Source organism: Cyprinodon variegatus, unplaced genomic scaffold (genome assembly GCF_000732505.1).
Source record: "Cyprinodon variegatus isolate N-32 unplaced genomic scaffold, C_variegatus-1.0 Scaffold75, whole genome shotgun sequence".
Taxonomy (NCBI): domain Eukaryota; kingdom Metazoa; phylum Chordata; class Actinopteri; order Cyprinodontiformes; family Cyprinodontidae; genus Cyprinodon; species Cyprinodon variegatus.
Genome location: NW_015150528.1, coordinates 1,011,653 through 1,036,485, shown reverse-complemented (window position 1 = coordinate 1,036,485; position 24,833 = coordinate 1,011,653). Strand labels below are relative to the sequence as shown.

The following is a 24,833-nucleotide window of genomic DNA, read 5'->3' as shown; positions in this document are numbered from 1 at the left end:
CGAACTATCCCTTTAATGTCAGGACTCATCCGTGTCTTTATGGACCTGCTTTGTGGAGCTGATGAAAAAGTAATGTTAGAGGTGGAAGGGCTGTCTCCAAAATCCGTTGATGCGCTGAAGCTTTCAGAGTTCCTAGGAGGCTTAGCCCAGTTCCTGTAATCTAACCCCACATCATAATTCCCCCTCCACCAAACTTTACTCTTACATGCAAAATACAGTCAAGTAAAGTGTTGTTCTCATGGCAATCAATAAAAAAATAAGATTCAAGGCAATAATGTGTGTAAAACATTTTGCCCCTCTTCCATGAAAAAGGAATCCAAAATAAAAAAATAAAAAGCTTAGGTAAAGAGGCTTACAGTTAGAACAACTTGCTCATTAAAGATGAGCTTAACTGAGGAAAAAAAAGCACAGCAAGTGCTCGGTTGCTGGAGCAAACACTGACCACTCTTGAACGGGTTTTGGACACGGCGATCTCCATCTCCTCTGCGCCGCTGCTGTCACTGGGTGAGCCAAATTTGATCTCCATGGGCTCCTCATCCTGCTGCTGACTCTTCAGGCTATTTGTTACTGTCTGGATCACCCGCATCCACTCCTCCCTGAGCCAAAAGAAAGCAGATGTTCACCTCATCAAATCTAATCCCATCTCTGAATTACTCAAAATGTTTTAACAAGGAATCTCTTTGAAATACAATAAATGGCTGATGAGATTTGCAGTTACTTACTAACTGCATTTTTATCTATAGATATGTGTTTTATTAAATGGTACAACCCAATAATCTGCTCTGAGGAAAGATGTGATCCATCAAGTGAAGTTTAGAGGATAATCTGAGTACTTTTCAGCAGGAAGCTTATGGGATTTGGTACTTGGCAGAGCTGATATTTACAAAACCCAAAGATGATTTCTTTGGTTGAAGTCAAATAATCAGGTCTGATTTGAACCTATATCCTATTCTAAACAAGATGGCTGTTTGTTTCTCATGATCTGCATGGCTTTCTCTTTAACAAAACAACTTTGGGCATACGTCTGTCTCATTTATTATTATCTTTACTTGTTTTCGAAAGGAAGTCAAAGCCATTGACAATCACACATCATAAAGATACTGCAGATGTACAATGACATTGTCAACATGTGGTTTACGTTCTCATACATGTGGTCTAGAAATGGCTATAGTTAATAACAGACTCTATAGTTAACATCCCAACAAATGCTTTACTGGGCTGACATTTCCTTCCTAAAATTATCTTTATATATCAATAATAACATGCATTTATTTAAGTTGTGCTTTAACATGTGACCCAACTGGTTTTGGTTTCTGTCCAGTGACTCATCAATAAAAAAATTGTTAATCTTGTTTGGTGCAGACAAACTCTTTCGAAGAGGACAAACAAAAATACACCCGTATTTTAGATGCTGAATAAATCATTAACAATGCAAAAATAAATACACTGATCCATAATTTTCTCTTTGGAATACTTTATCTATGAGGTGCGAATGCACACAGATTCCTTTTTTTATTGTGATTTGAATGTGAATGGTTAAAAAATCCCCCCTTTTTCTTTCACAGCTTGGTATCAGGATTAAACTGGTAATCCTCACCCCTACCCATCCCTCATGTAAAGTGGGTTTACATTTGATATATATATATATATATATATATATATATATATCTCAATGACACCACAAAAAGAAAAACCTTTACCTCTCCTCTCTGCTGTCCACATGGAAAGTCCGCTCAATAACCGAGGTCCACTGCAGACATCGAATAACAAACGTGTTGGGCCTGGGGCGCTCTGTCTTCATTATCTGGCATTCTACAGAACATGGACACATCAGCGCCACGGAAAGCACTCAAGATACAGCACAAAGCCAGCCGGATGCAAAATCTGACCTGCAACAGAGAAGTTGTTGAGCGGTGGGGGGCTGAGGTCACTGGACACGTCAGGCTTGTCTTTGTATCCGATAAAGGATCCATCGCTCTTCAGGATGAAGTACCGAGGACGCCATGTTTTGATGTATTCACCTGGGGGCAAAAACATTACAGATATTGCATCGGCGACTGACCACTTTCTGAAATGCTTCACAAATGCATAAGTATAAAAACATGGACAATTAAATTAAGTAAATTATTACACGTTCAGGATGGTCGAGATCTAGTAAGCCTTGGCATTTATTAAGTTGTTTGTGGTAACCATGATAAATTTCTAGTCATAACAATTTTGATTTAATGTCTAAAAAATAAATCATGATTAGTGATAAAAAAAAAAAAGATTATACATTTCCAATTGTATTTCTTATATTTTTTGTCTTTCAAATTTTTCCAGCAGAGTATTTTCAGATGCAAATAATGATTAAATGCTGTTACTACAGGATATTTAGGGATATAAATAATACTTCTTTACGTAACTGGTGTCCTGAAGAGGCCCATTTTAAATTTGCATATTTTTTTCTTGGTGTTTGTGATTGTGAGGCTATAATTGCTGAGGCACGCATTCACAGCAAGTTACCTAAAAACGACTCCAAAAAATCAAGGGTTCATATTGTCAACTTTATCATTATCACAATAGCACCACAAAATACTATTCATAAAGGTCATATCAACCATCTCTAGCTTTTAGTAAATAAAAGGCTAACTGAAAATTGTTATCACTTAGATACAGTTCCTACACATGATAACCATATCAAGGAAGTTGCACTTAAAAAACATGGAGCCAATGCAACATAAATGACTGCTAAATATGAGTTTTTAATTAATTTGTTGATTTCTTAAAGAATAATTTTATGATTCTATAAAGAAAATAGATACTAACAGTCTTTGATTATTTTAAAATAAGTCCTAATCGATCTGCTGGCTTTACTGTTTTAGTAGTGAAGCTTAACTAGCTTTGTTGGTTTATTAAAAAAAAAAAAAAAACAGAATCCACAATGAAAAAGAGCACGACGAATAGTTGACTGTTTTAACCCTGGACTCGAGTTTCTTGTTAAATTTCTCTTCTTGGAAATAATTAAAAACAATTGTTCCCTCTTTGGGTGGAGGTTTCTAAGCAGCAATATTGTTCACCTACGGCAGATTTTATAACCCACATGAATTCCAATCTACATATTACTGCTATATATATTCAAATATTTTATGGTGAACACAAAGGGACCCTTACCTCTCTTTTGGAGCCATCCTTCTTTAACAACAACGACGTCATTCATGCTGGGGCAGAAGACTGTTTGGGTAGGTAGGGGGCTGCAAGGGAGCTGATGAAAACTCTCTTATTGGGTAAATTCCTGATAGCAAATTAAGATGAGATGACTAATACCTAGAGAGCAGAGGGAAACAAATAAATAAATTTCTCTAGAATCTCATAGAGAAAGTATAAAAGCATTCAACACATTTTCCGGTTGTCATCTGACATGCAGTTATAGCAATAGAAATAAATAGATTATCACCATAAGGTAGAAAAGGCCTAACCACGAAACACAGCTACAGTTCATACTTTGACAGAAAGGAAAAGTAACAACTAAGATACAGAGCCTGAAGCAACTGAAACTACAACCTGTAAGACAAAAAAAAAAAAAAAAGGTTGGAGTCAAACTGAAAGCAAGATCTAAAGGCAGCATATTTCTTCTCACCCGTCTCTGAAAGTCATCCACATAGAAAACCTCTTAGAAAATAAATCACCTTCTCAGGCACTCTGGTGTCCTGAAATACTACTCCACAACACTGAAAACTGCTGAAATCTGCACACCCTCATCATAAACCAGTCGGGTTGATCATGCAAAGCTGCCTTTTGTAACCTTGAAGTCCTAACCTTTATGGTTTATCTAAAAAAATAATATTAAAGAAATAAAAAAAATGATAGATTTTTAATTTCAGTGGTGCCGTGTATAAATTATGATGTGATCCAAGTCTATGATCAAACAGTAAAGCAAAACTGTGTTTTTAATGCACCGGTTTCCCCCTTTAAATTTGGTTAAATGTTGGTGGAAAGCCCTGAAACCAGGGTCAGCTCAGAATCAACAGCTTATCTTAGATAACAGGTTAAAAGGGAAATTCAGGGAATGCCAGTGAAAACTATTCCCTTTTTTCCCAGCTAATAACATCAATTGATTTACTGATATAAAAGATAAGAAAAGACACCAAAATGATTTAAGCCTGCCTAATAAGAATATGCTAGAAACACTGCTTCAAATTCAATTAAAGACAATAAAAATCTAAAAACTATATTTACATTTCTCACGAGGACCAAAAACATCTGTGGTGAAATCTAAAGCTGAAAAATCCACATCAAGTAAATATTAAATTGTTATTTTATTTTTTAGTAAGGAAAAAAGTTATAAAGTGATATTAAAAACAATTATTAAACTAAACTAAAAGCCATATTGAATAGGCAGGTCTTTAGTTTTCTTTTAACAGACGCAAAGGCTGTTTGAACTGCTTTGTTTACCAAGATAAAACAGATAAGGCTTCTCTCGACTTCAGACCTTTTATTGCTCCCCATAGTTAACCAGGCTGTGAGAGCACAAAGTAGTACTAGGTAATTGCTCTGTGGGATAATAAATAGGAAGGACAACCTTTAACTGTAAACAGGTTTGTCCTCACACACAAAAAAAACATGAACCATGTAAACAAGTAGAGTTTACTCAGTTTCCATATTTTTTTGCTGTTTGTAAAAAGAAAAAAAAACACAGGAGAACAAAATGCATCAAACTGATACATAGGTGCAGCAAATGATGCGTTAATTACCGTGTGAAAACAACCTTTATAACACACCGCGTACATTACCACAGGCAGCCTACTGTAATACAGTAACGTAAACACAGCCACATCGTTAGAGGGTGGTAGCTAGCTAACACACAGCCGACTAAACTTTCAGGTTTCTTGTCTTATTATGATTGAAAGTGTACGAAAAACCCTTAAACATAGTGCAAAGCAATATAAGAGAAAGCCAGAAGCGAGGACATTGACCATGAGCGCATTAAGTCCAAAACAAGGCAGTTAGCCAAAACATATCTTCAAGCTAACGGCTAGTTAGCATGTCAGTTAGCCACCTGCGCTAGTTCTCATTAGTATCTACACTCTTACCTCGACTTCGGAGGTAAAGATAGATAAATATATCCTCAACCGTGGCTTGCAGAAGAACCTCTGAGCTGTTTCACGAGGCGCCGACGAGTTACCGCTGGGTGGCTGTGTGTAGTGAACTCTGTCAATGATCACACAGCTTTAGCGCACTGCTCACCGAGCTTGTTTTCTTCTCTCGCAGCGGCGGAGAGGCAGGAGCGGCGGCGGCGTGCTCGGTCAGAAGCAGCGGCACTCTTTCACGGAAGCACACACGGTGGAGAAGAAAGTCCACTTAAGTGGAAATAGAGTACGCCGAGGATGACCGAACTGAGTTAGGGACTCCGAAAAAAAATAAAACATAAAAGAAAGGCGCGTTTATTTCTGGTTTTAATGCGGTTAGTCGCTTGCTTAGCATGGAAGCCCTCCGCCTGTGTCACTACAGCAGCCCTGCAGACTCACACAATGGGAAGTGACGTCCAGCAGGCAGAGGGTCCACTGTACCTGAACGGTCGGTGTGAAAGTACACCACGTTCTGCAATGTGACCTTAACCCTGGGCACTCAGTGCAGGGCTGGAGAATACCTGATATGGGCTACACAAAAAATGAACAGAAAAGTTGACAATATGTCATATTTAATATGTCCTATCAATTCTTTTCCTCTTAATGCACACTGAAAGTCTCATAAATAAACTGCAAGACAAAGGCAATTTATTATTATTTTTTTATTTTAAAAAAGCATTTATTAAAAACCAAATGCAAACATCTAAAATTGACAATTTCGGCTTAGTGTCAAAGAGCTTTCCTTTGCTCTCTCTGCTGCTTCCTTTGCAGGTAGCGGGCTCGAGCATCACTGACGCTGTCTTCAGTGTTGCGTTTCTCAAGCTTCTTCATCACATCTTCAGCAGAAGCCTCTGAGGAACGACATAATAATGGAGTATTACGCAAACTGAAGCACTTTAATTGCTCACATTTATTCAGACAAATAGAAGTTCCTGAAACAAGATTTCAGTTGAGCAGATCTCTAATGGGTGCACCTGCTTTGACCAACACAAACACCTGCTTTGACCAACACAAACTGTACAACTGTTGTTGAACTGTAAAGTGCCTTGATATGACATGTGTTGTGAATTTGGCGCTATATAAATGAACTGAATTGAATTGAATTGAATACAACAACAAACCTCGTTGGGTACCTTGATGTTATCTAGTTTTCTTAGAGAGGGCCCTCTAAGAAAACTAGATAACATCAAGGTACCCAACAAGGGAGCCCTGCAGATGACAGTGAGGGGAGCTAAACAACTGACTACCGCAAGTCTTCAACAGGGGGTCCGCGACCCCTAGGGGGTCCAAAGCGGTACTGCATGGGGGTCTCGAAAGTTTGGGTTGATTACTTTTTTTATATATTCCCTTCTGCAATTTTTTCCACTAATTGAAATGTTTTTAAATACACCTTAACATGAATTCAACACACTGTAGTAAACAGATAAATGGAGGCAGAAGATTATTCAGCGACACACAGGAGCTCTTTCAACCTGGGCACCGTTTCATTCACAACACGTGTTCCATCAACCAGGAATCAGAAATACTTTAATAATCCCAGGACGAAATTACTTTCGTTACATTTCTCCATCTGTAATGGAGTGACTATAGGACCAGTTTGATATAAAACAATTTCATACAATATATAAAATCAGGGGGTCCCCATTCCATCTCGCCATCAGTTTGGGGGTCTTTGGCCTGGAAAACATTGAAGACCCCCTGTTCTAAGAAATAATCATTTTGAATTGTTGGTGTCAGATGAACAGTACTAATATATGTAAAGCCAAACCAAGAAGCTGATAACACACCTTACTGCTTTGAATTGGTAAAATCTGTTTGTTCTTTAAGAACGTTTCATCTGCTCTGGATTTATGCATCTTTTTTTTTTGTGTTTTTTTTTTTTTTTTTTTTTTTTAAATGTGTTGTGGATCCGAGAAACAAACAAATGCCCTCTTGCTTTCCATTTATAACACTGCATGAAAAGAAAATTGATCTTTACAACACACAGAATCCACAATAAAATGCTTGCTTTTAGAGCTGAATATGGCCCCGAAAACTTTGAGGGGAAAAAATACAATACTGCAGAATATTTTTATATTAGCATGACCTAATTGAAATCAAAAAGTAAAATATTCTACTCTTCATTTCTAATCCCATTTAACTCAACCAGAGATTATAAAAATAACAGGGAAAAGCTTTTGAAACATATTTCTATGAACACCTTGTTGTCTTTTGGCTGCTTCCTTGCTCTCCCATTTCACCATCTCGTCTTCCGTAACTTCTTGTCTTGCCACACTGCTCAGCTCATACACATCCACCTCATGGAGTTTAGGTAACAAATCCTTAACCCACTCGTAGCGAATAGGACAGACTGTCCTGATGTATGTCTTTGAGGTCACCAGCACATCATGGAAAATGACCCAGTTCAGCTCAGCTTCCTGCTCAAACAACTTTAAAAAATGCATAGAAAGACACTGTTCTTTTGTTTGTTTTAAATATATATGTGAAATATAAAATAAGAGAATAGAATTGCTTACTGATGATGACGGATGGACATGAACCATTGATCCATGGCCATCCATTGTGCAAAACACTTTTCCAACGGACCTAATGAGGAAAAATAAATAAAGCTCCAAACTAAATCTGAACAATAGGTAACACTGTCCCAGCATGTAATTGTATTGGTGATACCTTCTGGCAACATTGGTGAAGTATCCTGAGCACAGGCATCGTCTCAAGAGTTCACTTTTATTCCCATCAAAACTTTCAGTGGGGAAATCTCTCCTCTGAAAGACAAGAGTGGCAAACCAGAGAAAAAGAATTACACCTCACAGGAATTTAAACACATGAACTGTGTTTTTAATTTTATTTTATTATTACTACTGCAGCAGTTAGACAAATTAAGAGTTCATAGTGATTAAAAAAGAGAAATATAAACCCGGGTATAATGGTTTACAATTTTGATGAAACCAATACAAACAATCTGTTATCACATGGAATAAGAGCAACACCTTTCTCATTCTATTACTATTATTATTGTATTTTTAAAAAGAAGAAAAGCATATTTTGAACTGAGAGAAACAGAATTTGGCTACAACCGAGGCCCAACATAAGCATTAATGCATCCTATAATCTCTGAGGTATCTAGTTCCTCCTTTTTCCTGTTGAATTAAAAAGGGATGACATCCAGAGAGCTTGTCACATTTGCCCTGCTCTGTTTTTAGACTTTTTTTTTTTTTTTTTACTGTGAAATATTCATTAGGCAGCATGCTTCGGTAAGTGACCTGGACCTTGTACCTGCTGGAGGCGCAGAAGGATCTCTCTCAGCTGAGTCTCCACACTAAAAGCCGACTTCAGCGCCCTCCAATGGATCCAGTTCTCTTTGCACCAGGCTGAAGGCCTGTCACTGCAGAGTGGGGGGAAGCAGGGGGGGTATTTTAACATAGTGGGGTATTTTAGTTTTAAAGCACTTTGCAATGTCTTTTCCTTACCTGGATTTGCAGGAGTTAAACACACAAAGAAGAGTGGCGAAATCATTGATGCTGCCTGTTTTTTCCGCCAGTGCTCGGTGCTTCTTAGCTGCCTCTTTCTGTTTGTCGGGGTGACCTACAGAGAACCATAAAAGAAAAATCCCATGACTTTATTTCACACCTCTTGATACTTCAGCACAGATTTTCCAAAGGCAGTGGCGTGCACTCGGTAAATGTGCTTCTAATGTTCTCCAAGTTACACTTCTACGTTAAAACAAAAGCAGCAGACCAGGCCTGATGAAGATGTTCTCCACAGACAGCATGGCGGCTACAGGGAGGAGCAGGTCCTGGCAGCCCAGGGACGCAGATTTGAGCAGAGCCCTGGTGAGACCCGGGTGCAGGGGGAATTCCACCATCAGCTCCCCAAGCTTGGTTACTTTACCTCTCCTGTATCAGAAAGATAATTGCTCACATGAGGTACGGCAGATTTTCAGATGTAGTTGTCTGGAGAACCAGAAGATGGATGTTAATGCTCACCTGTCTATTGCATCAAACTGGTACAGTTGCTTTAATGCCTCGAGAATAAACCTTTCCTCTGGACAGTCCAGATAAGGAAACCTGGACGAAATAATAATTTTCTGTTGAATAATTTATCAACCCAACGTGAAAATCTAACAAAGAATCAAACAGCGTACCTGATGACATCATGAACCCCAAGGCACTTAAGGGTGAGGATCACAGCAGTCAGACTTGTCCTTTGAATCTCAGGAATTGTATATTCAGGCATGCACTTCTCCCAGAATTCCTTGGTATAGATCCGAAAGCACTTTCCGGCAGAGGTTCTCCCAGCTCGGCCTGCTCTCTGCTGAGCCTCGCTCCTGATCAGAGGAGATCCACCCAGGATCCAACTTAATCCCAGTCCATACACATTTATTTCAAGGAAAGGTTTACTTTCCGAACTCACTTTGAGATTGGCACCACCTCCAACACGTCCATGCCCACCCTGGAGTTGTGATTGAGCTGCTTTACGAAGCCGCTGTCAACGATGTACCTACATGGAAAAAAGAAAAGAAATAATGAAATCCGTTCGATTCAAACAAACCCTATTCGCTTCGTCTTATAAAAGACCCACCAGCCAAGCTTTCACTGAGCCGGTAGATAGAGAGCAAATATGTCAGTGGTGCTCCTGCCTGTTAACAGTGGGTCAGCATTTACTTTTAGGCCAAATAACAATGGTTTAAAAGACATCCTGAGGTTTTAAAATTAACCTTAACCCAAGCAGTAAGAGAATAGACTAGTCTGAGGGTGGAAGACCAGCCAAACACATTGGTCAGCAGACCAATGTGTAAGCTTTTAGAGGACCTGTTTCCTGCAAGTAAATGATTAAATAATGCTTTCAGCACTATATGGCATTAATTTGTTATGAAATATTGTTTCCTTCCAGCCCCAAAGAGAAACACTTAAGTGAAAGGTGAAGGCGCCTCTCCCTGTCTGGGCGCTCCCCATTTCATGACATTGCTGTATCACAACACTTTAAACTGGGGTCATTTTCACAACTTAAGGCCAAAACACAGGTTGAGTGCGACTATTTTAATCTCCGATCAGATTTTTTTCCCATGTCACACACATAGCCTAGAAAGGCAGCACGGGCATATCTGCTTTTTTTTATTTCTGTGCTATACAAAAATGAAAATAATTTCCCACATTTAACTTGGACATATTATGAAAAGTCATAAAAAGACAAATTAACAGATTTTATTTTGTATTTTCCCACTAAGCGGATGTGTTTTACTTTGTAAAGGCGTCTCTCTTCCTGTCAGATCCATGAAATTTCCGCTGAATTGCTGCGTGGTCTGCCTAAAATAGAGCTGGGGTCTATCTCAGTTGGACCTACTCAAGCCCCCTTGATTAAAATCGTGTCGGGTCGGATCATACCCTTTGACGTTAAATGAACGCCAACTGCCACAACCTCATCCGACACGATTTCCTGTCAGATCAGACTCAAAATCGATGTCTTCTTGCCTTCAGACAATAGCTAAAAAATAAAGTTTCTGCTCTGTGAAAATGAGCTGCTAAAGAGCCACTTCATCATCATTTCACTCTATCTCACCCTCCCAGATCAAAGAAAGTAGACATTAACTGTGCCGGCACAGATGGGTTAAGGTAGGTGCTTCCTGAAGGGAATTTGAAGTAGCAATCAGAAGGCAGAGAATGGATGCTACTCAGACAGCTCATCAGGATTAGTCAGAGAAACATGCATCAAGCAAAAAAAAAAAAAAAAAAAACACTTTGTACAAGATTTGGATGAGGGAAATGCATTAGAAAATAGTTAAAAGCTACAAATTATATATTTTTTGGAAGATGTAGGCTATTTAACAACAATGGAGGTTACAAGCTAAAATTTATCAGCGTGTGAATCAAGGTAAAGATCCTATAGTTAATCATTCTTTTTATTGTGGATCCTGTCATTGTAGAGATCAACACACATCTGCCTTAATTTAGCGCCATGTTTTTGTCTTTCTTAATTTAAAGAATAGTTAAAAAGCCTTAGTTCGCCCATTTCAGAAAAGGGGATTGTTAAGCTTTCCAATGTTGGTATTCATATCTGTAAAGGCACAACTACTTGTTTTTCTCGCACAACTCAGATTTTCAAATTAAACATCTTGTTTTTTTACTGTATGATCAGGCAATAAAAGATAAATCATCTAAATGATTTCCACACATTTTTACCTGGCAAGTTCATCTGAGGCAGTTCAAAGGCTGGCTCGAAACAAGATTATTAGATTACAGACAACTAAGGATGTCCTAACAGTGGATGGGGTAAAGGTAAAGATCTAGGATGAAAACTGATGTAATTCTATATCAAACTAAATGTCTCATAACTGAAAAATTTGCCGCAAAAAGATGTTTAAAAAGGTAAAAGAGTTGACTGATATTTTATAAGAACCTAAAGTGTAATTTTTTGGTGAACTACCATTTAAACAAGCTTGACTTACTTAATCCCATTGATGGTGAGGGATGTTGCTGCGATGTTTGTGGCTACCACACACTTTCTGATTCCAGGAGGCGGTGGCTGGAAGATCTGCCTCTGCTGATCTGGAATAAAAAAACAAAATCAGGATCTTTAGATCACATTGGCGTCCTTTAAATACCGACAATCTACAGATTTTAATGACGGGTTATACCAGTGGGCATCGATCCATAGAGGGGTAAAATGAGAAGGCCCTCCACTGTCCGGTCCTGCACATCATAGCGATAGTCTATGTTTTCAGCTTTTTCAAACAACAAGTCACAGGCATGCTCGATTTCTGACTGGCCTGCAGAACACAGAGGAGTTTATGAGCAGAAAAACATTACCGTCACATACTTCAGCTTATGTTATTGAAATTAAGTGTCATATAATTGTGAGGTGGAAAAAAACCCCAAGCAGGTTTAATCAAAGCCTATAAAATGTTGCAATAATATTCAGTCTCCATGTGAACTCTGTAGCCTTTATTATTGCGTGTATGTCATGGTTGCCTGTTTTTTTTTGCATCTGCACACTGACATTAAAGTTCATCCAGTGACAAAATGGCTTTAACTCAAATACATCTAATTTTTCCCCAAGATTTACTCTCCTAAATGCAGAGGTGTCAAGTAACAAAGTACAGATACTTTGTTACTGTACTTAAGTACACTTTTTAGGTATTTATGCTTTACTCCATCACTTATTTTTCTTCCTATTTCTGACTTCTACTCATTACATTTTCACACAAGTATCTGTACTTTCCTTTCCTTACATTTTTAAAACAAAAGTTACTTGTTACTCTTGGCTTCGGTTAAATTTTTATAAATATTTATTTCACGTCATGTGCGCCATCCAATGCAGATCATTGACGCCATCCACATCTAGTGAAAACTAGTGTAATTAGATGAGTCATATATCGTAAACAATTCAAACTGTAAACGTGAATTGTCAATGCCATGCTACAATATCGGATTCAGAAAAAGATGTTGAAATGTCTGCAAGGTCGGACACAGGCGAGAGAGTATGGGGAGATGGAGGAGGAGACCAACAAGACCTCCCTCATCCTTGGCCCTATCTCAAAGAATTTTTCGAAATAGTCGAAACATTGAGCTTTCAACTCATAAAGGGGCATCTGGCTGTTTTTTTAAAAGGTTACTTTATACTTTAAGTAGTTTTTGGAGCACATACTTTTCACTTTCACTTGTGTAAAGAGGTCAAGTAGATACTTCAACTCTAACCAGAGTGTTTTTAAACTGCAGTATCTATAATTCTACTTAAGTAACATATGTGTGTACTTTTGACACCACTGCCTAAATGTGGTGTCAAAGAGTTAAGTTGCATGTTCCAAGAGTTAAGTTGGATTTAGGTCAAGATTTTGTCTTTAGGTTAGCTGATCTGCTGGAAGACAGCCCTAGACCCCCGTCACAAGAGATTTAATTCTTTAAGTGTATTTGTTTTTTTTCATCCAAGGAATGTCTAGTATTTAGCTCCACCCATAGTCCAAGAAAGTCCTGCCCACAGCAAAATGGTGCCGTCATATTTGAGACATTGGTGTGCTTTGTATTAGCAAGTCAAAAAAAAAAAAAAGTAACTTTGGCCTCATCTAATGTGATTACCTTGTTCCATATTTTTGGTGTGCCCCGTGAATTGCACACAGCAGAAGGAAAATTGTCAATTCTTTACATTCTTCTATAAAGGAAATACATTTTTGAAGAGCCCAACTCATAGTTCCTGTTAAAGATTTTTCCACATAATCTGTGGATCCTGCAGCTTCTCCAGCGGTCCTTTCAATGCTTCTCTGGTTACTGTTCTCCTTTCATAGCATATAGATATTTTAAAGTTTGTTGTTGAAAGCATGAACACCTTTGCAAGTCTAAAATGAATGGCAACTATCACTACTTGCCTGTTAGAAACACCAGAATATCACCGGCTTTTTCACTGATGTGCACATCCAGCGCCACTTTTACCACCTGTGAAGCAGATAGTCAAATAGAATAAAAAGAAATTATAAAAAAAGGAGGAACAAACAGAAACCAAACGTGAATGAGTCAACATACCTCTTTGACATAAAAGTTCCTTTCAACATCTTTTGGCCCTACAGCCGAGCCGAATGTGCACGTCACAGGGAACACCCTACCAGGAATTTCAAAGACCGGACAGTTGTTGAAAAAAGCTGAAAGTTTATCACTTTCTAAAGTGGCGGACATTACCACCACTTTAAGGGGAAATGATCGTCTCTTAGCGGCTTCAGCAGGGTCAGAGAAAACGTTCTTTAGTAAACCCAGAAGGATGTCCTGCAGTGAGAAAAACAATAGGGGGGCGGGGTTCAAGCACAGCTCTGCAGCTCCTGTATCGCTCCTACAGAGTACTATAAACTTACAGTGTTCAAGCTGCGTTCATGGACTTCATCTAGAATCACCACACTGTACTGAGAAAGTGAGGGATCTGCTAAGACTTCTCGGAGCAAACATCCATCTGTCATGTACTTCACTGCCGTTTCCTGCAACAGACAGGTTTTATTATCATTCCCAACCAAAATTATTGTAGACTTTATTTTTTTTTTTTTATGTAGGACAATACTAATAACTCACCTGAGAAGTGCAGTCATCAAACCGCACCTGGTATCCCACCTCTCTACCCAGAGTGCACTTCATCTCCTGAGCGACCCTCTGAGCTACAGTGATGGCAGCCACACGGCGAGGCTGGGTGATGCCAATTTTTCCATTCTTACAAAAACCTACCCGTACAGAGAAGGTAAAAAACATTATTTAAAAAACTTCTTAGTTTACCACATAAAAATGAGTGGATCAAAACAAATGAGTTGTAAGAGAAGAGCAGCCAAAAAAAAGCTATCAGTACGACAACAGTAGGGATACACAGATATCCAGCTGATATTTTAGGCTGATAGTATTTTGTTTTTTTCTTGTTACAGTACCAACAAGAAAAAGAACGTGCAAACACTGGGAAATTCATTAGTGCAATGACTTAACATCACATGATGCACATATATTGGCTTTTCCCTCCTCTTTGATATCTATTGTTCATTTTTTTGCTTAAGTGTTTTTTTTTTCTTGGAGACGTGTAATATTTGTTCTAATTCTTCAATTTTTATTGTGTTGGCTGCACATATCAGGAAACTGTTAGATAGATCTTTAAACCACAGTTTATAACACTTGAGTTGTTATACTACATAGAGACTTTGAGAAAGGTCAAAAATACCCTCACATCACTGAGTGTTATACCATTTAAAGTCCCAATTATATCAAAAATGTTGTTTGCAGCAAACCTGGTGTTTATCCTTAGACTCAATTGTATTTATACCTTGGGATTAGTCCTTCAGGAAAATTCTGGTTCCAGTAGCTTATATAGAGTAGAAAGTGTTAAAGATAGATGCCATTAAAGATAAAAGTACAACAGACAATATAAAAAGAGTATATATAGTACAAAAAGACATAAAAAAGAAAAAAGTTGCAATGTCCTGGAATATGTTTCCCTTGGATATAAAAATAGCTGCACAGTAGAGAGCTAAGGGAAGACTACAAGGTAGTTGACTTGGATTATTGCACTTGTACTGCAGAGATGTACTGACTTTATAAAATACGTAAAAAATTACACAAGCTACACAGTAGTTGGCATGTTATGTGCAAGTGTATTAAATGATTAGAAAAGGAGAGTTATCCAGGGCTGATATCTGACATGTACTTGTCTATCAGGGTTGTCTAAGCAGGACTCATGATGCAAAAGGTTGTTATTTAGATCGGCATTGTATTCTTATTTAAACCCATTTTACTTTATCAAATCCAAGACAAGTTTTAAGGGACTGAGATCTGCTGATGGTGACTTCATCGTGTTAGTCTGAGATTGATTGAGCTTTGTGATGTCATTTATCCTGCTCCATGTAGCCAGACACCAAAATCCCCGCACCACTATTACCTGAATGTTGCTAACATAACAGTAGCAAGTAAGAACAATACTTTATAAGATTGGTGAACCGGTGAAAATTTGATCCTGTTTCCTGGTCTTTGTTGCAAACTACATCTAATGTATTAAATTGCAGCAATGTGATTGGCTGATTTCAGACTTTAGGTTAGGGGTCTTCAAGGTTTCCAGGCCCTAGGACCCCCAAACTGATGGAGAGATGAAGCGGGGCCCCCTCATTATATATATTATATGAAATTGTGTTATATCAAACTGGTCCTATAGTCACTATTACATGTGGATGTCTGATTGAACGAAAGTAATGTGGCCCCGGGATTATTAAAGTACTTTCGATTCTGATTCCTGGTTGATGGGACAGATGTTGTGAATGAAACGGTGCCCAGCATGAAAGAGCTCCTGTGAGTCGTTGATTGTGTGCATTGATGACTGAAATACATCTTCTGCCTCCATTTATCTGTTTACTATAGTGTGCTGAATTCATGTTAATATGTATTTAAAGACATTTCAATTAGTGGAAAAAATTGCAGAGGGGAAAAAAATAAAAAAGTCTAATTAACCCAAACTTTCTCGACCACCATGCAGTACCTCTGTGGACCCCATAGGGGTCGCGGACCCCCTGTTGAAGACCTACGCATTAGGTAAACTTCCCAGTTGTTTCTTAGAAAGTAGTTGAGAGTAAACTACTCCTCACGTTTCTATTATTTGAAATTTTCTACTTCTGCCATTCATTGCTTACATATGCTGTTTCATCATTTAGTTTAAGAGGATCTCTAGACCACGTACTCTTTACCTTCAGTTGGACCCCAATCCTAACATTGGGAACTGGTGTGAGACTTTAATTGTTAAATATAAGTCCGAAATAAACCGAGTTTAAATTTTCAGCATCTTACCTGCCTCATGCAGGTACTGTGGAAGCTGTGTGGTTTTCCCGCTTCCAGTCTCACCGGTGACTATGAGGAAGGGGCTTTTTCTGACCGCCTGAACCAGCTTGTTTTTATGCTGATAGATTGGCAAATGCTTCGGCTCGCTGTCTTTTACCGCGAGCCGCGTTGGTTTGGACATGGCCGACAGCTTTTACAAGCGAGTAACAGAGAAAGAGAGAAGTATTGACCTCAAACTGCAGAACCTAGCTTTAGTTTGTACAAAAACAAAATCCGACAGTGTCTGAATTTTAGGAAACAGTCGTTGAAAAGACGACAGGCGACATGATTCCTGGTTAACTTCCGTACACCAACCTGTTCTCCAATCCTATTGGCTCCTTTGGGACCTCGTGACATGGAAGTACCCACCAAAATAAAAGACTTAAAACGTTTTGAAAATTATCCAATTAAAGCACGCCTGAAGTTATGCTATTAACCAATAATTAACAAACTGGGTTATATTTTTAAGAGAAGTTACCATACAGTTCTTTGGTGCTGCACAATGGCAGCCCACTGCTCCTCAAGGGGATGGGTTACATGAAGAGGTAAATTTCTCCAATGTGAGATCAATAAAGTTCAATTATTATTGTAAAAGTCACTCCAAACAGATATCTGATGAGGGTACCAGGTGTCCAAAAGTGACTGGCAGGTTTGCAGTACAGAAGGTGTACAAAAGAATGAAAGACAAAAAGAAAAGAGCACTAAGTTGGAGGGCTGTAAGCCACTGTGACCATGCAGATCGGCATCTTTAAAAATAAAAACTAATCTAAACCAAACCGTTACCTCTCTGGCTGTATGTTTAGGGTCTTATTCATCTTTTTTTCCCCCTTTTTGCTAAAAGTTGAGCTTTCACACTTTTATAAGCCTAACTTTATTATTTATATTATTTTCTATTTTTTTAAAGGATCACCCTATATACCAGCCATCATGTTACATCTCATGTCACCCTTACCGTCCCTGCTATTAAAAAAAAAATGCATCCCCACACCGTGATGCTGCTACCACTTCTTACTGTATTTTTTAAAGCTCTGTAAGGTGTGTTTTTTATGCTACAAAAGTTCAAGTTTCCCTACGGACTGAAGCATCTCCTTCCACATCTTTGCAGAAACTATTTGTTGTAAGCTTCAACATTTCTTTTTTAATACCCATTCACAAAAGCAGATTCGTGGAATGCATAGCTATCTCTCCAACAAATTCTCACTCCTGTGGATCTTCATGGAGGTTCATATGAGCCTTCTGGCTCCTGCCGTTATTACTGTCCTTACCTTCCCTTTTTTTATACACATTTTAATCATACCTGTTTCCATGATCTGTAAATAATCCATCAACATTAAAGCTTTTTCTAACCATTAAAAAAAGGTATATATTTGTTAGGGGAAAAAATGTCAGATGGTTTTCTCAGAAAAAAAAGGTGCTTTTTTATTTTCAGTTCAAAACAGTGACTGAAGCTTGGCAAATAAATATGACTGGAACTTGTTTTTGTGCTTTTCAATGAATATTTACAGCTGATACAGAAGAGGTCCACCTGAAATGACACTAGGAAAGTCTTTCTGTGTTACTCCTGTAATTGATGAGACTCTTTTCTGTTTAAGCTTTCCTACAACACAGAAGACCAGTCTGTTTGTAGGTACAACTGATCTGGATACCAAAAGAGAAAAGTGATTTTTCCAGATATAGATTTAAAGGTGTTTTTTTTTTTTTCTGCTTACCTGCTTACAAACCATTTGTGAAAGGAGGGATTTGCCATTTCCTCCACAGAGAAGGGCAAAGTTTGTTTTTGTGCTTTTCAATGAATAACGGTTCCTGCTAACAGTCTAGAAAGTCTTTCCACAGCAGTCGTTCACCTTCTCACACACTGATGTTGGCAAGCTACACTGTAGCCACAACTGCTCTGGGGCACACTGACATTAGTGAGGCTGCTGTGTTTAGACACCCCCAGGCCTTTTAGAATAGAATTGAATAGAATAGAAAATCACTTTATTGTCCCACAATGGGGAAATTCTAGTGTTTACAGCAGCAACAAGATTTTAGAAAAAAATGGTCACACAAACCTGGACCTTAGAAAAGTGTATAAGAAATTAAACCAGCATATTATTTAACTGAATAAGGTGCAAAATCTGTGCAAAATCAGCATGAATTTAACAACTCATTGAGGTTTTTGGGAACAGTGGTGGTTATAGAGTATTACAGCTGCTGGGAGGAAGGATCTGAGATACACTTGCTGGTGTATTTAGGGTGCAGCAGTCTGTCACTGAAGGTGCTCTCCAGTTGTGCAACAGCTTCATGCATGGGCTGGGAAACATTATTAAACAGAGATTTTAATTTAGTTAGGATCCTTTTGTTTCATATCTCCTGCACTGGGTCCAGAGGGCATCTATTTACTACAATCAGTGTTTGTTGGGCTATTCTATTCTGTATGTAAATTACTTTAGAAAGACAAAGAAAAAAAATGTTTTGTAAATGTTAAAAAAAACTTGTTGAACTACGGTAATTGTCATTTTGAAGTATCCAAATGTATGCTCCACTTTTCAGCACAATACAGTCACTTTATGTGTGCAGTGATAAGAAAAACAAAAAACACATCAACAGCAGAACCAACTGCATCAACCTGGAGTTATCTGGATTTATTTTGTTGAACGAGATTAAGATAAGGTACAGAACTTTATGAGATATAACATAAACACTTTTACACTGAGGCCTAATTAAAGCCTTGGACCAGCTGTCTTATACATAAAAAATATGAAACCAGTCTTTTCTAAACCGTAGCATCATCTGAAACTTTGACCTTTGGCAAACCTCATTCCAGTCCTTAGTTTCCCCCGTGCTGTTCAGTGCTGATGGGTAATATGATTTGCTTTACTGAACTATAATATTCAGCTGAGTCATTTTAGTCCGAGCAAAACTACATCGCTCAGTCAGGCTAAAAGGCAAGAACAAGAAAACAGGAATTAACTAAAAGTTACAAAATAACCTTAAACTGTTGTTTCTTTCCCCTACTTACTTGAATGGAGTGTCACGAAATATGGCTCCTTTCTTTAAATGTTTACCCTTGACGATGACTAAGTAAATGATAATCCCATCTGCTCTCTGTAAGACAACCCCCCCTTAAAAACCCTTGAAATTGTTGTTAAACGATGGAAGGAGATGTATTTCTTACCAAAGAAAGGGTTCAACAATCTGTAAATGGAAATGTTACAGAGTCAGTGGATCTTTTGTGTGGCAAACATTTCTGATCATGGTCTGAAATCCTGACGGTATCCAGGTTTCGAGGTGGAACTGTAGCATTCCTAGGAATGATGAGGTTAAATCCCCTTTTTGGTGCAGAAACCCTCCCTTGACTCGTATGGAATGTGATTTGTGTTTGGTTCTACAGAGAGGATGTCATCAGTAAACAGAAACACTGAATAAAAAAAAAAAAAAAAAAAACATTGCTTCAGCTTTTTTTTGTTTTTATTTGACAACCATTGGATAAAAGTTTTTTCTTTTTTATATCTTGCTTATATTGTCAATATTGTACTCGATAACCTTATGATTTTTTTTCCTTTTAGTTATGATTTAACTGTATGGCACTTTGGTTTCCTTGTGATTTTAAAGCATTTTCATAAACAAAATACATGATAATGTCATCTTGTTTTGTAAAAGAAATGTAGTGTAGAAATAATCATCTGAAAAGTAAGTTCCTTTATGTTAAACCTTTTGGCCCCATAGTGCCTATGAAGAGAAATATTCAAGTTTTGCAATAGATTTGGATTCGATCTCGTAGTATGCTTTGATTTAAACCATTCCAGTCCAATTCTGGTTGTATTTCATACACGCAAATTGTATTTCATACACGCAAATTGTTTCCCATTTGGAGTTTATCATGAGATAAACAGTCTAAATATGCATTACCTCTCTCTCTCTCTCTCTCTCTCTCTCTCTATATATATATATATATATATATATATATATATATATATATACACCTCGGTCCAGAAAAGTGCAGTTCTAGGAACAGCAAAGTATTGACAATGTTTTGGGGAGGCTTCAGCCCCCTCAAAATAGTCCAAAATACATCCACGAGCCCCACTTTGGCTGTAAAACTGTTCTCCATGAGGTATTTAGAGTTCAGGATAGCAACTCTGCTTAAACAACACTGTATTCCTTGATCTGTGGGCTGTGTTTTTTGGTCTTTATGATGCTGCTTGTTCATAAGTGATATCTAAAACGTTTCTTGGGCGAAAAGCTGAGATCAAATGACATGCTTACCGCCCCATTTTTGTTTTTTAATCTAACTTCTCAGAGGAGCAGATTGCAGTTTATTTTAGGGTGAGATAAAGTGGGGTATATCCATATGCACGACCCTTAAAACAAAAAAAAATCCTCATTAGCCTACCTTTACAATTAGGTGTTGTTTTGCATCAGTTTCTGTGTTAAAATGCACAATTTCAATAAATGGAGTGGTTTTAAAGTAGAAAAATGTGAGTAGGTTAATGGATGTGCACTTTCCACCTTCTATGCTTTTGTTGCAGATTAGATGTAACGACTGAATAATATTGGGTGGACTCCCGTCTGCAGGCCCCATGATGACCACAGTAAGACTCTTAATATACATCTGTTTTAAATATTTAAGGTAAAAAAAAAACAGCTTAAATTTGTCCTTAGAGACAAGTTAACCAACAGATGCAAATAGAGAGGTTAGAAGTTCACCATTCTTCTACAAAACACCCAGTGGAAGTGACTGTAAAGATGAAAAGGTTTGTTTCTCTAAGGAAGTAGTGGCAACGTCTTGCTACAACAACAGCTTTGTAATATCCGCTGCGTTCATCTGCGTGACACAAACAAGCGCATTGAAAACCACAAGCATTAAAAACCATGAGCACTTCCAGGCCAAGTGTCACTGTAAATGCAATCACAGAATCTGACTCACCTTCTACATAAATGCTGAAGGGAAGATGGAGAAAATCCTCCTTTCAAATGTTCACTGACATGAAGTCGTCATGGCAAATCAGTGTGTTGTCGGTGGACGTAATGTGGAATGTTGGAGGATGTTGAACTGATGCAGCCAAAACTTCACGTTTCAGAAAAAGCAGTGATAGAGATAACAATACAGCTGAAATGTGTGTGTTTTTTTTCTTTGCTGTTGCCTTACCAAGGCTCTATGCAAAAGGTAGAGCAGGTGGCTCTCATTCACTTTAATTTGCCCCAGGAGGCAAAGTCACAACAGCAAAGTGAGCTTGCTGGCTGTCATGTTAAATTTAGAGTGGTTTAGGAAGTGAGGTTTTACATAAAAGTTTAGTAAGACTAAATAAATTGTATTTATATCAGATAAAGATAGAGTATAATTGACTATTATATTAAAGATATAAAGGTATAACAGGTAAATCTATTAGTTAGAATACTGTCATTTTGTTACACACTCCTTAGCTGTGGGTGGTGGTAATGCACATTCAAGTTGTTTGCCAACTGCCATCAAACCTCACAAAGAAGAAAAAGTGAGAGCAAAAAACTTCAGCACAACAAAATGGCTGCAGATACAGGTCTGCATTTCTCTCAGTCAGAAATCTGCAGAAGTGTTAAATTTTTATCTTAACACTGATCAGTAGGTCATTAAAACTAATTTGCAACAGTTTTGATACAAACAATGTTCAATTTACTTAGACCTGGTTGAAATAAACTGTGTAATTCTATACTCAGATTCCCTAAAAATTAACAAAAATGTTGATAATGCTGATAAGTGTTAAAGAAAGGCTCTCTGTGTGTCTAAACTTTGGAGCTTTCTCTCGCCGGTTCTTTTCCTGAAAATAGATCACTCAAGACAAACTCTTTAACGCTTCATAGCTTATATGTATTAAATAGCCAGGAGACATGACAACAAATTCTGACAGAAATTGTAGTTTTACTTAGATCAGAGAAGTTGCTTAGAATTTACAGAAGTCAGCTGCTCCCCTCCAGGCTCACCTCTCAGGAAGTGGCCCTGATTAACAGTTAAAAAGGCATTTTATAAATCTCCAGTCTGCCACTTCATCACATCATTACATCATACACTTTAGCAGATGAGTAGACATCCATGGCTTATCAAAATATTACGCTTTGTTCTTGGCTGAAGGACGCCGCTCTCATTCCATTTCCAAATCTTTGCCACGTACAGAAGGAAGATTATAACTGTAAATCCAGAAAGAGGAACTGTCTTAATTGGATAAACCATTGTGGAAAACATCAGTTCTGACACACAATAGTTAGCTAATATTAAGCTGTTATAAAATCACACATCATCAATGATAATTATCCTAACATAAGTAAAGAAAAAAATTAAATTATCTGATTTAACAGAGTCAACAGTTGGAAAGGAATTTAAACATTTGTGACTAAGCACCAATATGGAAAACTGTATTATTTAGACCAGTGGCGCCTCCAGGGGGAGCCGGGCGGTAGTACAAATGAATTATTAAATCAATATTTTTACTGAATATTTGAATGCATTTCCTTTAAAAACGTGGAAAACCCGCACTTTTTTTCATTTTAATTTATAAATAACTATTAATACTACATATATTCCATAAAAATGTCTTGTTCCTATTGTAGAACCAGTCCTTATCAATCTTTTTTTGCTTTATTTTACCGTTATTTCAAATTACATTTTATAATCCAAATCATCCCATTACTTTGACAAAATATGAACTTGAGCTGCTAGTCTTTTATCTAAAAGGTTGTTTTATAATTGAATAATTTCCTATCAGAGATGTCAAAAGTACTTATGTTTACAACTTAAGTGTTTTAATCCCACTGTTTAAAAAAAACTTTTGTAGAAGATAGATTATTAATTAAAGCGTTTTACTCAAGTAAAAGTCTAAATGTACCAGTTTTAAAACCATTTAAAGTATAAAATTAAAATAATGCAGGAAAAAAGTAAAGACAGAAGCTTTAAGTCTTTTATTACAATACCCTATGAAAAGGATTTTTTTTTATTTTTATAAAATGCTGGATGAAAACTTCCTTATACTTAATTTTCTTATTTTTTTAACTAATGGCAGTACTGTCAAATTTAACTTGCCATTATCTTGAAAAACTTTATATTTTAATATGTGGTTATGTTGTGAACAACAAGTTTGTGAAATACTGATTCCAACTACAAATAAATGATTTATCTGGGTAAAGCAATTTATTTTGATGATCTTTTTAAAATACCAATAGGTCATAACGAAAATGAGCTTAAATGATACAAAACAAATGAGAGTATTTTTTAAATTTAAGAAGTAGAAAGTAGAATTAACTGCAAAACAGTGTAGGAAATAGAAGTACAAAGTTTACTAAAAATACTTAATCCAGTAAAGTATAGCTAGCCAAAATGTCTACTTAAGTAAAGTATTTGTACTTTACTACTTGCTACATCTGTTTGATATTTTCATAATCTACATCAGTATCAGATGAAAGTATGCAGGGAGAAAATGAGAACATGTAAACTTCATGCAGACCGAAAAAACCCAGGCTAGAAATTGAAACCAAGAACTTCATAATGCAATGCATCAGCGATAATGCAACTAGTGCTATACAAGTGGGTGAAAAAAGCTGATTTGTAAATACGATCTACAATGAAAATCTCACAGTACTACTCAAAGAAAGCATAATCATCAATACCGGAATGAATTAAAAAAAGCAAATTAAAATGCAAATGACTATGAAATAGAGAAAATACTTATGAAAGGAAAAAGTTGAATCATGTTGATCCAGGGCTTTTTGTGAGAAATGTTACATTACTCTGGATGAGAGGAAATAAAAGCCTGACTAATTAAGTAGTTCTGCTTTGGCACCAAGCTTAGATGATAAAGATCATCAGTAGCTGATTGAGCAAAAACACCTAACGATATCTCGGATTCAAGATGCTATTATTTTATGGCTTAATAGAAATAATTAAACAAAGTGAATAAATTTGTATTTAAAAGTCTGTTTAAAATGCAAATTTGTTGAAACTAAAGAATTCTTACCACTTAATATAAGGATGATGACATCATTACTAATATAGCAATCAGTGAGTATTTTTTATAATAATGAATATATTTATTAGCAATTGGATTTTTAATTTTGAGAAATCCTTCAGAGAAGATTAAGATTAGTGGCTTTTAATAATGTGTGCTACCTTCAGGTAATTGTTAATGCAAAGTTTGATGAAGAAAATTATAACAATTGTTTTAGAGGAAGTAAGTTAGACAAATGATGAGGAAGTGGTGCTGAGCAGGTACAAGTATGAATAATCCTTTATAAGAAAAAAAGGAGGGGATGGAAAACCTATTATATCACTTTCCACTTTCACAACCGCATTTATTTGTATGGTTATTAAAAATACATATCAAAAAATAAATCATGTAGGAGCAAATAAATCATGTCTTTAATGCTATATAGAAAAGGAAAATAGTTCATAATAAACAGATAA

General features: G+C 37.0%; 2 protein-coding genes across 3 annotated transcripts in view; both read right to left on the bottom strand.

Moving 5' to 3' along the window:
- LOC107083482 (RAC-beta serine/threonine-protein kinase) overlaps positions 1–5,505 on the bottom strand; it is a 14,904-nt gene extending 9,399 nt beyond the window's left edge. Inside the window, exons 1-5 of one of the 2 annotated variants that reach the window (XM_015372744.1) lie at positions 5,073–5,505; positions 3,154–3,306; positions 1,890–2,021; positions 1,701–1,812; positions 443–596 (exon numbers count right to left, since the gene is read on the bottom strand). In XM_015372744.1, coding sequence (XP_015228230.1) covers positions 443–596; positions 1,701–1,812; positions 1,890–2,021; positions 3,154–3,199 — 444 coding nt within the window. In that variant the 5' untranslated portion in view covers positions 3,200–3,306; positions 5,073–5,505. The remainder of the gene's footprint in view (positions 1–442; positions 597–1,700; positions 1,813–1,889; positions 2,022–3,153; positions 3,307–5,072) is intronic. The other variant, XM_015372746.1, reaches the window with a different exon arrangement.
- A 282-nt stretch (positions 5,506–5,787) lies between these two features.
- On the bottom strand, positions 5,788–16,724 carry dhx40 (DEAH-box helicase 40). Its single transcript, XM_015372715.1, has 17 exons — positions 16,394–16,724; positions 14,156–14,301; positions 13,945–14,064; positions 13,622–13,858; positions 13,468–13,534; positions 11,743–11,874; positions 11,554–11,653; positions 9,522–9,608; positions 9,253–9,435; positions 9,095–9,175; positions 8,847–9,004; positions 8,579–8,693; positions 8,385–8,493; positions 7,779–7,873; positions 7,625–7,694; positions 7,309–7,537; positions 5,788–5,959 (listed from the first exon to the last, which is right to left on the bottom strand). Exons 1-17 carry the CDS (start codon positions 16,563–16,565, stop codon positions 5,838–5,840), a joined length of 2,223 nt encoding a protein of 740 aa, XP_015228201.1. The 5' UTR covers positions 16,566–16,724; the 3' UTR covers positions 5,788–5,837.
- Between the last annotated feature and the right edge of the window lie 8,109 nt (positions 16,725–24,833).

Coding starts and splice junctions, on each gene's coding strand:
- dhx40 (XM_015372715.1), bottom strand. CDS start 16,565: ATGTCCAAACCAACGCGGCTCGCGGTAAAAGACAGCGAGCCGAAGCAT. Junction 8,494..8,578: donor TTTAACTCCTGCAAATCCAG/GTAAGGAAAAGA, acceptor CCCACTCTGCAG/TGACAGGCCTTCAGCCTGGT. Junction 5,960..7,308: donor AGCAGCCAAAAGACAACAAG/GTGTTCATAGAA, acceptor GTCGTTCCTCAG/AGGCTTCTGCTGAAGATGTG.